Genomic DNA, 14,886 nt, shown 5'->3' with positions numbered 1-14,886 from the left:
AGGGGACCATCTTTGTACCCCAGTGCAGTCAGGAGGACAGAGGAGCTATTGTTTCAGTCTCTTTGCCATCTGAAGCAGTGTCATAGCTACTGGGAAGGTTTGTGACCTGGTACAACAGGAGGTTGGTTTCAGACCTTTTTTTGCTCTGTTATAAAGCCAGCCTCAGATGCTGTGATTCTGTGTGTGCATCATCTCCATGCCCCATGTTTTATCCCCACTTCTGGTTTTTGGATTTTCTGCAGGATATGTGGGCTACAGGTTACCTAATGACCTACCTCCCCACACCAGCACTTGTTTAACAAGATGTGGATTATCCGTGGTGCTTGCTCTATGCATAGAAACACGGTATGTTCCTAATCTCCTGCTGCTATTAGCTCACATTTATCACAGGAATATCTGCTTACCTTTGATTCAAGATCCCTCCATAAGGGACCCAGGGTGGTATTTGTCTGTGAACTGCTGTGTATGCCTATGGGATTGCATAAGTAAATAAATATAATTAATAATCATCTGACTTTGGAGCAGCATTGGCAAGGAGGTAAATGTAGCCTTCATAGGATTACAAACAAAATCAGGAAAAAAGGAAAACCTTCCTAGGAGATGGTATGAATGAAAATAGTTGTATTCAGGCTGCTTGAAAATTATTCTGTAAACATTGTTCAAGTGGTTTTTATCAGATCAGAAACACTGAGTTTCTCTCTAAATTGGAATTTTGGTCAGAACCTTTTTAAAAGATGCTTGAATTTTTATCAATTAAAATGCAGATAAAAATAAAAAACCACAGGGTCTTGGCTCTGCTTCAGTGTCTGACCTAAAAAGGAGCAACTCAGTCTCTGCAACACGAAGACTGAACCAGAGTGAGGTACAAAGTAGTGCAATTTCCTCACAGGAAGGGTTTAATGGCTTTTTTAAAAATCCTTTGGCTTGCAAGCAAACCAGGGTCATCTCAGACTTTCTTACAATTTGCCACAGGGATAAGCACTGAAGGGACAGGGGTCTGCGCCACTGCTGGTGGCTGTGTGGTCACAGAGCTGGCAGGGAAGTGGTTGACACCAGTGTCCCAGCAGCTCCAGTGAGCCAGTGGCCACAGCCACCCCTGCAGGCTGGGTACCCCTGGTGTTGGGGAGCCACGGCGCTTTCTGCCTCGCTTTAATAGTCAGAGGAAGAACTTTCCTGTTTAAAGATTAAACGTTGTCTTTAAATATTAAACAGCAAAGCTCCTTGCTCTTGATTGTGTGGCTGCTGCCAGCAGGCGGCTCAGAATTGCCACTTTTAATTAAAAAACTTTCTTTTCCAGCACAGCCCAGCAGTGGCTCCTCCTCTCGGCCAGCGGTGGCTGACCTCTCCCCTGCCTTCATCCCTTCATCATCGCTGCCTGCACTTCCCTGTGCCTGCAGCAGTGATGGTCCCTGCCAGCCCTGGAGTGTGAGCAGCCTTGTCTGGGACTGATCAATGCCCCTGGCACTTCCTTCCAAAACCCCAGGAAAAACAATTAAAATCCGATCGATCCTGCAGGCAGCTTTGAATATGCATAAGTGCACACTTGACCTTCAGTGGTCAGGCCAACTTCCACCCCAGCTGCTTAGGTAGTTTGCTCAGGTATTGCAGCTGTACCGAATGACCTTGATCAGGAAGGCAGAACGCGATGCAGAGAAGGGCCCGGTGCTGATCCGAGGGCTGGGGCACGTGCTGCCAGCTCCCTGCTGCTGCACAGCCAGGGGAGGCAGGCTGAGCTTGGCAGTAGCACCCAGCTACCAGGAGCTTTCCAAAGCTGTCCCTGTGGCTTTCCCGGAATCCTGCCAGCATCCCTCTGTGCTACCTCAGTTGCTTCTGGGCAGAGTCCAAGGAATGTCTGGGCTGGGAAGGCAGCCTGTGATATGGTAGCTCCCTGGGCAGGGACACCCCTGGTCCTTCCCCATCCGGACATACCACTTCCCCAGGGATGGCCCCCACTGCTGGTCTACTGGAGCTGAGCATGGGAGTCTTCCTATGCTCAGCCTGGGTTTGCTCTGTGCCCAGAAGAGGGAACCACACATGGAACCACTTCTGCCACCCAGAAGATGGGTGGCAGGGTCCCATCCTGCGCCCCAACCTCTGGCTCCCCCCACCCCGTGGTTGGCTGGCCTGCATCATGATCACGGGAGGGAACATACCAGAGCGTGTTTGTCAAGCTCGGAAGGCAAAGGAAATCTCCCCGTTGTGTACACAAAGTGTAATTTCAGTGAATTATGCATAGACTTAATTAGGAGTTTTAATTGCTAATCATCTCCCAACAGGATTAGCAATGCTGTCTATTAATTATCTGTGGAGCCCTCTGTTTTGCTAAGGCAGGAGTAACAAAGCAGCATGAATGGCTACATCGGCCACTAATAAATTAACTCCCCCAAGCCCCGTGGCTCCCGGGGGGCTGCCAGCAGAAGGGGCTGCGCAGGGGCTGGACCTGCCCGCTCTAGACAGAGCAGCAGGTAGCAGGAAAGAGGGGCTGGCAGGAGGTCCCAGCAGCAGGCAGATGGCTGGTGGGCTGGTGGGGGACACCTCTCAGCTCTGGTCACCCATTTCATCCCCATTCCTGCTGCAGAGAGCATCTCCTGGCATTTGCAGCCTGCGGAGGGTGTCAGCAATGCCTGCCACACTGTGGCTGCGGTTAGCGATGATCCCCCGCTGCAGGAGGGAGATAGGGGCGGCTGGATTGACCTGATCTCATCTGGGGACAATGGCCCTCACGGCAGCAAAGATACGCCAGCGTGAGCGACGCTAAGCCCACGCACCCTTCTTACCGCTCACAATGCGTTCTGAGCTTAATTCCTCAAGATGAAGAAGATACGTGGCTGTCAGGCTGTAATTACAGCCGTGCGTGTGACATGGAGGCCCGGCTGCTTTTATGTTTGCCTTGTCCAGTGGGTTTTTGTGCTGCTTATGCTTCCAGCTGCTTGGCTCCTTCTGGAAACCCTGCCAGGGGATGCCATGGGTATGAAACAGGCTCCCTCTGGCCAGGCTGCAGGCTCTGTGCAGTGGGCTGAGCAGTGCTGGCTCCCAGTAGGATTTGTCCCAGTGATGGAGGGAACCAAGGCAACTGGGGCTTGGGGGTGGAAAGGAGAGGGAGCAGGGAGGGCTGTGCTTGCCAGAAAAGAAAGGGCTTGCTGGCCAGGCCAGCCTGGGAATGAACACCCCTTTCCAAACCCCCTGACCCCTGTTGGTGACCCTGTTAAAGCAGGAGTGGATGGATGTTTTTGGAGCAACTAAGGGACATAGGGGATGAGCTTATAGCCCCTGGCTTGCCCCCTACAGCATGGCAAAGGTGGTCTTGAGTGATGCAAACCCCTCTGTCACAGGGTTTTCATGTGTACAGGACACCACCAGAGGTTCTGAACACCTCTAAGGAGAATCAGGTGGGACAGGGCAGGGTGAGAGCACTTTGTGTGGGTAATTCCAGAAGAGCAGCTGCAAGGCTGATGTACAGGTCCACAAAGAACACGGTGAGCACAGACACACACCAGCCCCTGAACACAGAGCCACTCCAGCCCCAGGAGCAGTAAGACCTGGGCAAGTACAGATCATGCCTGCACATGGGCTGTGTCTGACCCTCTGCTTCTCTCTTCCAGGCGTACAGCTTTGCCATGGGGAGTTGGCCAAAGAACGGGCTCTTAGACATGAACAAAGGACTGAACCTACAGCACATAGGGAGGCCTCACAGCGGGATAGGTGAGTGATGCTGCCCCGTGCCATTTCCATCTCCACAGCTGCCGCTCCGAGTGTGTGGGACGTGCCTCAGCTCTAAGACATTGTCCATCTGGGGTGCTGAGAACAAGCCAAAGGGCTGAAGAGTCCTCAGCTGGTGGAAGGATGAAGATGTGTCAGGGCAGAATGGACACATACTTCTCTGTCCCTTGCATGTGCCAGTGTGCCAGACATACCTGCCTGTCCCTCTGGCTGGGGAGCTGCTTCCCTCCTAGACTGCTCTAGCAGTGCTTGGGTTAAGGTTGGATGTGGTCAGCAGTAGATGCCTGGAGCACAGCAGAAGGGTCCCCAGGCTGGGTGGGATGCTCTCCCTGTTGGACCAGTCATCCAGTTGCTCTGGATGCTGCAGTCCTTGGAAAGGAGGCTGTGCTGCCTGGCTTGGGAACTGGCTGGAAACACATTGCAGACTGAAGAGGCGTGATCCCAGCTGGAGAACTGAATCATCATCCTGTTTGTTAACACATATGATGAGTTTTGTTGTCCTGCAGCGTGCTTCAAGATAAAGTGATCAACAGTGCTCTGAGATAAACAGTGGCAGAGTTCCATGTATCCCCCAACTCCTCTGCACCAGGGATCAAAGTGATATGAGGGAGACCTGGCCCAGGACACTAAGGCCGTATATCTGCCTGCTGCTTAACAGTGGGGATGCAGAGCTGGTAGAGTAGCAGGCTGTGGTACAGGCAGGAACTCAGATTTACTGGGCTATAGACAGAGCTGTGACTCAGGGCTGCATCACTCTTGTCTGTCTTGTTTCTCTGTGGAGCAGTAGATCACCTCTTGGAGACCAGTGGTGAGATATTTTCTCTGCCTCCCAGCCTTCATCCACAGTGACTTTTGAGCATTAAAGTTTGCAAGGAGGTAAGATTTACTTGGAAAAGTCACTGGCTACCTGGGCCTTGAAGAGGCTGTTTAATATTGTTTCAAGACTCTAACCATTAAACTCTCCAATCAATCCAAGTTAAGGAGATGAATTATTTAAAGCTCACCAGCTTTTAATTAGCAGGGTCCTTTTGAACTATGGATCTGGTTGCATTATTGACAGAGGTAGCATTAAAATTTGCTTCCCTGCCTGGGAGCAGATTTGCCTGGATTGTGTGCCATGTTGGGAGGATCATGGGGAGGGAGCAGGAACTGCAGGAGTTGTGTGTGCATGTCCTGCTCTGGGGACTTGGGCTTTTTCTGGGGTTTCCGAGTAGATGCAGAGTTGGTTTCTGCCTCATCATTCCTCATTTTATTTGTGTGATGAGCTCTCTTGTTGCTGTCATCCCTTACTCCAACAAAGTGTCCCCATTCTCTGGAGTATCATCTGACTGCTGTTGATTTCTGCCCCTTTATCTCAGTATTGTTGTCTTGCACAGGTATGACAGAGTACATACCTCTGCCTGACAGAGTACAGGGATTTGCTGTTCATGTCTCTCCCCATTCCAGTCCTTTAGGAGAGTTTTGCCAAACTCCCTCTGTGGAGGAGTTCTGCCAGTACAGGGTGAGCCAGCGAGGCCCAGCACCCAAGCTCCCTTCTTGCAGCGCTCCATCCCAATGTACCAGCCTTTCCCTTACCTCTCTCTTCTTCATGCTTTTGATTGCCCGTGCATCAGGGTTGGGAGGAGCCATGCCTCCCTTTCCCTGCTTAGGGCTGCCCTTCCTTTCCCTCTCTGACTGTAAGGAGCCTTGATCCCAACACAGCCCTACTTCTCAGCTGAATAAAGGACTGCCAGCCTCTTGCTGGCTGTGGATCTGGGGATGGTCCCATGCCATCTAGAGCCTTCCTTCTCTTTAGGCTCAGCCCTGGAGTACAGCCGTGTTGAGAGAGTATTAGGGAGCTGAGAGGAGGCTTCCTGGGTCATCTAAGCGGGGGGTCAGCCTCTGATTTTCATGGCCCTCGTGGGTCACTGATGGCCAAAAATCTGCAAACCAAAGAGGACTGAGAAGGGAGCAGCAAGGAGTGTTGATAGCCAGTCTCAGCAGTTTCACAGGTAGCATGCAGTGTAAGAGTGTCTGTGCAGCTCCTTTCCTGGCAGTCTGGGGAGCCTCAGCGTGCTTACGCAGGAATGCACAACACGGATGTTTCCCTTCAAATCTGACAGAAAAATTGTAGTGGATAGCCACTTGTTTTTGCAAACAATTTGCAAGGAATTTTGCCATCTTGCCTGATGGATTCTGTATTGCTTTGTTTTCAAATCACTCTCTGTTTCACTGTCTCAGCAGGTATCTGTTCCAAATCCTTGCACTTGACATGCTCTGGGACCAGTCCTGCTCTATGCTTCATCTCCTTTCCTTCATCGTGTTCAATATCTGCAGAGTTCAGGGTGCTTGACACCCTGCAGGGCCCTGAAGGCCAGATTCTGGATGGGAAGCACCTTTAGCATCCAGTGGATACAGGCAGGATGGGCTCGTGCTGGAGCACAGTGGAGTCTCCCTACATCCCCTGGAACACACAGCTGCACATACAGCAAGCTGCTGCACAGAGCTCATCTTCTAGCTTTTGTCTGGGTTCCATTAATGAGCAAGTGAGCTGCAAAGCTTATTGAGGGGTTAGAAGAGTAATTTGTGTTCCCAAAAACACCAAAATATATCTGCATACACTGCAAATACAGCTGTCTTGGGTGGGGGTGGGTGCAGGTCTGGTGCCATTGTGTTCTTGAGAGGGAAAAGGCAAAGGAAGGGGGGAAATGTAAATATTTCAGGATAAGGAGATAGAAAAGTCCTGCTCCAGAGGGTGAGGATGCAGGAATTCCTTGGGAGATCAGAAAGGAGCAGAAGGGGTATGAAGCCTATTCTTTCATGCCCTTTCTCACATTGATGTTTCAGCCGTAAGGATTCCTTCTGGGCTGAATGTGTCCCTGGAGACTAGAGAGGATATTTTTATGCAATTTCCATCTCTTTTCTAAGACAGGCTAGATATGTGTCAGCTCCAGCGTGGGCTGTAGAATCTTGGGGTGAGGAACTTCTCTTTGTCTGCTATTTTCTTGGCCCTCAGCAAAATGAAGTTAAGTCTTGCCAAGAAGTTACTCAGTCTTACATATATGGGGACACTACCATTCTTAACACATGTGTTTGAGGCAGTGCTTGCCAAAAACAAGCTGCAGCTTTTAATGGGAGTCTTGGCATGCAAAGACCAGCATTCACAGCCTCCACACCAGTGGAGCTGGGTACCTGTGTTGGGGTCTCTCTGATGAGAGTCAGAGACCCATACAAATCAGAAGGATTAAAATTTCAGGTTTTAGTTGTGATTTAAATCAGACAGCAGATCACCTGCATTCAGAAATTGATTCTCTTCTGGTTTTGCTTTTTTTAAAACATGTTTCCCTGAAAAAAGGTCAAATTTTACTGAACAGCACCTATCAAACCAAGTGCAGCTTTCCTTAGTACTGCCCAGTTGTTAAATCTGGTTATTCTTTTACTCATCCAATACTCTATTTTTGCTACATTTATTTTGATTGATTATGTAACATAATATGCCTTCAGTCTTAGTTTTTAAATATTTTTTACATTAGAAAAACGGTGAATTACTGTTTGTTCTTGAAGAGTTGGTGATTAAATTATTACTCATGATTGCTCTTTTGGATGAAAACTGTAATGCCATGCTTAAGTACTTCAGTGGTAGTTTGAATTGATTTTATTAGGAAAATCATCTTTCCCTTGCAAATATTCACTACAGAAAGAAATGTAAATTTCAGAATACTTTTTAGGTAAAGAAAAGCCCTGGTACATGAAACCAAAGCAAGAAATAAATGATCAGTGACCTGGAGGAGTGTTTCTGGAAACCAGCCTTTCAAGGTATTAGAATGACTACATCTCATCCTCTCTTACCTTAGTTGATTGGTTTGGTTGTCTTCAGTGATTATGGAAAGATAAAAGACAAACCTTTTTTATTTTCAATCCTTTGTTGTTTCTCAGCTCTGAACTAGCCAGTTCTTGAATTGAAAATACACCAAAACCAGCAAAAAATTTCCAAAACTGCAAAAGTAGCAGCTCCTACTGGTAAAGTATTTTTCTCATTTGTCAGCTCTGCTTCCCTCTCCAGTGCATTGACTGTCTTTAAAACATGACATTACTCCTTGCTACTGATCTTTTTTGAATCTAATTGAATGTAATTGAATCTTTAAAGTTTAGGTTTTAGCACATACATTATTGTGATTTTAGATTTAGATGTAAATGTCTGGTTTGGGGTTTGTTTGGTTTTTGTTTTTCTTTTTCTAGGTTGCTGTATCTCTTGCTAGTGAACCCTCAGTACCCATCCCAGGTGACCAGGAGATCTGGTCCCATAGTAGCACCCATCTTGACATGGTGCCCTCACTGGGCTGTTTCACATCAGCTGTCATAACCCTGTGAGCTCTGAGCCTTTGCACAGATCTTCCCTGTTCCACAGCTCCCTTGCCGGGGTGGTGCCGTGCTCCCTGTGTGGGGGGATCTCTGCCTGTGCCAAACAGAACAGCCCCACCTGCCTGGGCAGGTCAGCAGCCCATGCGGTGAGCGACCCAGCAAGCCACCGTGCCTTCCTGACTCCGTCTCTCTCTTTTCATTTACTGATTGGAAATCTCGGAAGGTTAGGGTGTGATATTGTTCCTGATCCAGAGCATTAATTAGGCCTCGGAAAGAAGAAGAGGAATTGCGTGTTTTTAACAGTGAGGTTAATGGGATGCTCGCAGAGTAGACAGTTTTAATGAGCTTCAACTCGATGTGCAGTGAGTTTACTCTTTGTGTTAAAAGGGTCACACTGCAGTAGTTTGATGTGGATTGTCTCCTGGCCCCCAATGTCATAGGTGAGCATCTGTCAGAGTCCAGTCAGAGCGCATTTACTTAGTGACACGATTCTAATTAACTACCTCGAGCTGCCAGCGCCACGGGGAGCCGGGGCAGCGCCTGCCAGGGTGCCTCCTGCCCGGCGCAGCCATCCCTCTCTCCTCCGCTCTGTCTCGGTGGAGCTGGGCTGCTCCCCGCGCCGACTCTGCAGGAGAGGGTGGCGAGGGCCACCTTGCCAAGTGCGGTGGCAGCTCACAGGCCACCCACCGCAATGGCCTTGGGCTGTGAGTGCCAGCTCTCCCCGCTGGAGCTTGGCGGGGGCGGATGAGGCTGTGCCTCACCCCTCAAGGTGCTGGAGGTGTGTGGTCCTGGCAGCTTGCTGGCCTTATTTCTGCCTGCTCTCGCTCTTCCCTGTTTTCCTTTCCTGTCTTTCCTGCCTCTCCCAGCATCTGTGGAATCCTCGGTCATCCTTGGTGCCCACCTGCCTCCCCTGCATCAGGGCAGGGGGAACAAGGAGGTGGACAGCATTTTGTGAAACTTCCTTTCATGTTTTTGACTATTTTTCATCCCACCCTATGTGACAGAGCCAGTCCCACCATCCTGGTCCATCCTTGTGCTCCCCCAGAGCAGACATACTCCATTCTTTTTGAGCTCTTCACTTCTCAGCGGAGGTGACACTTGCACAGCACCATCCTTCTGCTGAGGGATCCTGAGAGGGAGAGCTGAGAACGGGGCTCACTCCTGTGGAATGGGGCACTGCCCTGCACACAGTGGCCCCTGCTCAAGGCAGAAGGGGAAGGACTCTGAATTAAATAATTAAAAGAGACTTAAGTAAAAATCAACAGAAATGTCACCAAATGAGCAGCGTCATTTTAAATTAGCGCTCATAAAGGTCAGGCAGATCCAGAACAGGTGGAGCGGCTGCGTGCCGGGTGTCGCAGCCAGGCGGCGTGTCCTGGCACCCGGGCAGGGGGCAGGGACCAGCACAGCCACTGCGGGGTACCCACTGGGCCATGGGCACAGGGACAGCACGGCTGCCCCGTGGTGAGAGTCCCGCTGCAAGCGCCGGGCCCCAAATCCCTGCGGAGCGGCGGGGAGGGAGGGCTGGCCGGGGCAGCTGGTTAGAGGACAAGCAACTGTCAGAGTCCAGTCAGAGCACATTAACGCGGTGACATGATTCTAATTAACTACCGTGAGAGGTGTCACAGCTGGAAAAGCAGTGAGCAGAGACAAGCTTTTAAAAAAAGAAAAAAGCAATGTGACAGTCTTTTTTTTTTTTTCCCTTTTTTTTTTTTTTTCTTTCCCCTTTTTTTTTTTTTTTTTTTTTTTTTTACTCTTGTGTGCTCTCTCCCCTCCATGTGGGAGTGGATCTAAAGATAATTAGGATGTCTGGCTGCCTGGGAACCTGAGCCGGGGCTCTTTTGCTTTCAGTCATTTAAGTTTTCGACATCTCTCTGAAGGGACTTGGTGGCGCAGTGGATTACTGCGCGCCAGAGTGACAGAACACTCTTCTAATCGTAAACCCTTTTTAGAAAGGATTCTGCTCTCCCTTTTTCCCCTGGAGCAGCAGGGGGTATGTTCTGATCACTGCGGCTCTGTTCCCATACATGCTACAATGGGAAACTCAAGGTCTTTCAGCTGTTTCCTGCAGTTAACAAAGGAGGCACAGAAGAAAGAAAGGAAGGATGATTGAGTGTTTGTGTTGACTGCACTCACCCCTCCATCCTACCCTGCCAAAAGTTGGTCGTGTGCCCATCTGACCCCTGACTGCCTGACAGGGGTGTGATGGGTTTGTCACACCTTGCCCTTGGCTGAGGGCTCGAGGTCCCCAGAGAGCAGCCTTTGGAGGGAGTGTGATGGCTTCAGGGACTTAAACTGCCTGAGAAAAGTCAGGGTGCTTCCATGTGCTTCTCCCAGCCCCCAGGCAGGCAGTGGCAGTGGCTGCTCCCTGGTGATGTGTGGAAGGTATGCTCGAGTCCCTCTCTTCTGGCTGGAAGCAGTTGTTTGCAGCACCAGTGTTAGACTGAAGATTTAAGAGGGATTTCTGGATTGTTTGCTGTGCTGCAGTGCCTGGGAGGCCCAGCTGCAAACCGGGGCAAGTCTGTCTCAAGCCTCAGATCTGGCTGATCCCCAGCAGGACGGCATTGCCATCATCTCAGAACTGCCCTTTGGCACAGCAGTGGCTCTACCCTCTTCCTCTGGCTTCTGGTTTTAGGAGTAGTGGTGGGGACTGTCTCCCAAGGCTTGCTGTCCTTCCCTTTCTCCCTTCACCCAAGCCAGTTGTGATCCTCAGCCCAACACCTGGCCCAGTTTCTGTCCCCAGTGATAGATGAGAAACCTTTCAAATATATTTTTCATATCACTCTCAACGGTTGTAGTGGGAGCACCAGGAGAGGCTGATTGGTTTGTATTATATTTGCATTATGTCTGCTCTGTTTTAGTGATCAGCCAGTCCCAAAACCAGGAGTGTGCAGACCTGAATTGATCTGTGCTGTAGTGACCCTTGCACTGCCTTGTATCCATACACTCCTGGCTATTTGTCCAGTCTTTTTAGTTGTCTGTGCCTGAGCCTTGCAAAATATCCCCCTCACACTCTACTGGAACGACCCTTGCACTGTCCAAGCCGTGTCCAATATTGTGCTGGGCAGGTAGAACATCTTTGCTGGCATTTGTTCTCCTGCCCCTGTAACAGACAGCACTTCCCAAGCACCGTGATGCACCCTCTGACACAGTGAGATGTGTTAGGTGAGAAGCCTTGGAAGATCATTAACTTTCTACAGAGCTCCTTCTGTAGAAAGTAGCAACGTAAAACACCGAGTGACATTTTGATTTCCTGTAGATTCTTTTGGTGCCTTGGTGTCTCTGCAATATATCCCAGATGAGGCTAAATGGTGGCGTGTCTTCCCTTACCTGTGAGGAGGGGAAGAGTTTCCTGTTAATGAACATAAACATCTCAGTTAAGGGCACGGATTGCCTGCCCTGCTCCGCACTGGACTTTGGTGGAAAGTGTCTTTAATGTCCTACTGTCCTGCAATAGAAGTGTCCCCAAATCTGCCTTTACATGACTGCATCCAGGGGGATCCCAGGCATGCTGTTGTCCCTCTCAGGTTAGCCCTTGTCTCCAGAGTTCGGGCACCTAAGTTTTCCCCTCTCTGTCCTCCCTAGAATGCACAGGGCTGGTGAGCACTGTGGTCTGCCATTGCTAGGAGGAGAGACTCCTGCCCAAGTTTTAGTAAGGACCTGCCTTTAAGGAGAGTGATGGCAGAGGTGCAGAGGGAAGGCTGTGTCAGCAAGGGATGCCAGGTTTAGAGCTGCCCCGCTTCACCTAATGAGAACCGATTGCAAGGTGCAGGAGGGCAGGGGGTAGCAGTCAGCCAGAGAGACTCCACTGCAATTTAACAAGTTTTCATTCCCCTGAGTTCCCTGATAAGACCCCCCTGGAAGTCTGTACAGGAATTCATAAGAATAGGATAATTAGGATGTTTCAAAGCTGCGACCCTCAGAGGAGTCCTTGGATTAATCTGTTTTTTCGCTTAAAGACATCTGTAACTACAATCTTTGTTTCTCTTCTCTTCTTCCCCCCCTCCTTCTTTTCCCTTCTTGTCTGTCTCTGTATCTCCTGTCAAACCGTGGCAGACGTAAATGACAAAGAAATCAGAAAGAGAGATCAATGCAGTCCAAATTAGCACTTGGAGATAGACTGTGCTGGAGATGTCAGAGCCTGACCCCAGTTGATCTGCCAGCCTCCACTGGTGATATTATGCAAATTGCATCCATCTGGCAGAGCCCAGTAAAGGACTAATGGGGCAGGGAGGGGGCCAGGACCAGGCACCTTTGGGAAGGGGAGAGACATGGGGGTCTTTGGATAGGGGGTCCATGATCAACAGGGGAGATAAGGTACTGTATTGGCTTCCTTTGCACTCCTGGGTGGATTAAAAGCCAAACTCCAGATAAGAGATAACCAAACTTCATTTTGCGTTTTATTTTATTCCTTATTGCTCCCCCCATGCAACCTAGTACCAAAAAGAAGGGGGGAAAAAAAGGTGGTTCTTGGCGCTCGTTTCCTGCACGTCATTACCACTAATGGCAGTTTGAGGGGAGAGACAAAGTCAGAGAAAGAAAGCAAAAAAAAAAAAAAAAGCTGGCTGCTTAAAAGACTGTTGTAATAGGAGCATGGATAATAGAAATCTCAAATTACGGTGATCGCCTTGTTAAGAAGTTTGAAAATACAGCCAGATTGTCTTTAATGAGAGAAATATGGCTGTTAGTTAGTGAAGGAGGAGGGAATGGACCTTGTTTCAAGATCTATAGCTCACCCATCAAAGAGGCACTGTCTGTTTCATTTCAAAATCCTGCTCCTCTGCCTGATATTAAAAATAGTTGTTAAAGGCTTTGACTAGCAAGACGATTCTCTTTGACTTCCTACTCTCTTTCCACCTCCCCCAAAAGACTTCGCTAAGATAACTTCTGCTTTTAAAAAACAGCTAAGCAAGGAAAGAAAGAAAGAAAGACGAAAGTTTTGGGGGCTGCAGGATGATACTGCCCCTGGCACTCCAGGGTGCCTGGAGCCTTAAGCCTGAGCGCTACCAGCACCGTGGCCATTCCCACCATGGCAGAGGGGAGCCTCCTCCGTGCCGTGTGCTGCTGTGCCGGGATGAGCACTGAGATGTGGTACCACCACTGCTTTCCTCTTGGAAGTCCTAACCCAGGCACAGGGCAGCAGTGGCTTTTTTGGCATCTGGACCCCCATAAAGTGCCATGATGTTTCTTTCCTTTGCTCTGCCCTGAGCCTGGGAAGTGGCACCAGGCCAGGGTTGAGGATGCAGAGAAGGGCTCTGACAGAAGCCAGTTCTGGCAGCTGCCCTCCACCCCCACCTCTTGTGAAGAGCTAAGGGGCACCTCTGTGCTGTTAGGCTCTGACCCGTAACTCCTGCCTCGCTGTGCTGACAGTCCCCTCTTCATTCTCCCCTGATATCAAAGGATCACATTAATTGGTTTCAGGATCGTGGCCCCATGTCCTGAGTGGCCTGTTTAAGATAACGAACTCAGAGTGTTTAATAGCTGCTCTACCTCAACAGAGGATCTAGAGACAAGGCCTGGATGGGGAAGATGCTGCTGGGTGGGGAAGATGGGCATTGACACATAAGAGTCTATCCAATACTGTGTTTTTTCCTATCCTTATGCAAACCAGTGTCATTCCCTCACTTCCAAGTTGCTAGCATTATGAAATCCCAGGGCAAAGGGGACTGGCCAGAGGGGAGAGCTGCACCAGCCAAACTGTTGCCCTTTCCCAGGGTGGCCTTGCTCTTTTCATAGGTCTGCAGTGGGATCAGAGGGGATCTGCTCATATCCTCCATAGCTTGAGGCTCTTCCCAAAGGTGAAGCTGCCACTGCACAGGTTGATCCCAGCTGTGCCATTAATCACCCGAGTTCTGGCTTGTTCTGCAGGAGAGACCCACAGTGGGCTGCACTGTAATGACAGTATTTCCATCTGTTCCTGAGAGCCATGAGCAATCCTGCTCCAGCTCGGGAGCTGCATTCTTCTAACACAGCAGAGCCCAAGCAGCTTCTCCCAGCCTGGGCCCTGAATGGGGCTGTGAGAGTACAGGACCTGGAGGGGAGGCAGGAGGAGAGGGTCATGGTCACTGCTAAGGGTGGGTGTACCTAGTCCATGCTGCAGGGACCAAAATTCCATGTTCAGTACTGTAGTCTGACATGTCCCGTGTGCTTGGAGGTCTCTGAAGAGATGGCATGAAGGAGGTGCTGAAGAGCTCCTATGAGTTTTTGGCCAGTTGATGGTCCAGGGATGCAGCAGAATCAGCTGGCTGGGCTGTCATGCTGGGTGGGCTGCAGAGCTGTCCTTCCTCATCTCCCCAAGGCACAGAGCTGATTTTTAACCACAGAATACCCCTACCCAGAGATGTGATCCAAACCCCACAGTGATGGAGAGTGCCTGGGTAGTCCTGGGTCACTTTTCCCACTATAATCAGCCTCAGTGTTAATTACTTGCAGGCCTGTGATGTGCAAGGGTAACATCCATGCAGCCAGAGGGGCTTCCTCTGCACAGACCCTCCTGCAGTGCATCAACCCTGCGCTGCCCTTTGTCTCCTGCCCACCTCAGCAGCAGGCATGGCAGTGGTGCTGCTGGTTGCCTTGGCTTCCCAAGGCATGCATCTCCCTGCCTGCTGCCACCTCTCAGCCAAGCCCCAGAGGAAAGGGATCCTGTGCCCTGGCACTGCTACCTCAGAAGCCTTTCCCCAGGGGCTCTGTGGATGGGGTGAGCCTGCAGACAGCAGGACCCCCAGCCCTTTGCCCTAAGGAGGGCACAGCAGCACCACCTTCACAGGAAGCCCACTCCAGGCCTTAGCTGCCAACTGCCCAGTGCTGGGGGTGTCTGGGCCAGAT

General features: G+C 50.2%; 1 protein-coding gene across 2 annotated transcripts in view; it reads left to right on the top strand.

Annotated features, from left to right (window-relative positions):
• Positions 1-14,886, top strand: part of ERI3 (ERI1 exoribonuclease family member 3) — a 118,787-nt gene that overhangs the window by 78,971 nt on the left and 24,930 nt on the right. For both annotated transcript variants that reach the window (XR_005956465.1, XM_041483546.1), the window contains exon 6: positions 3,603-3,702. Coding sequence is in view for 1 of the 2 variants with exons in the window: in XM_041483546.1 (XP_041339480.1) it covers positions 3,603-3,702 (100 nt within the window). In the remaining variant the exon portion in view is untranslated. The remainder of the gene's footprint in view (positions 1-3,602; positions 3,703-14,886) is intronic.

The sequence above is a fragment of the Pyrgilauda ruficollis genome, unplaced genomic scaffold (genome assembly GCF_017590135.1).
Source record: "Pyrgilauda ruficollis isolate IOZ18807 unplaced genomic scaffold, ASM1759013v1 scaffold6, whole genome shotgun sequence".
Classification (NCBI taxonomy): domain Eukaryota; kingdom Metazoa; phylum Chordata; class Aves; order Passeriformes; family Passeridae; genus Pyrgilauda; species Pyrgilauda ruficollis.
Note: the sequence above shows the minus strand (reverse complement) of the source record. Positions and strands in the feature narration are given on the sequence as shown.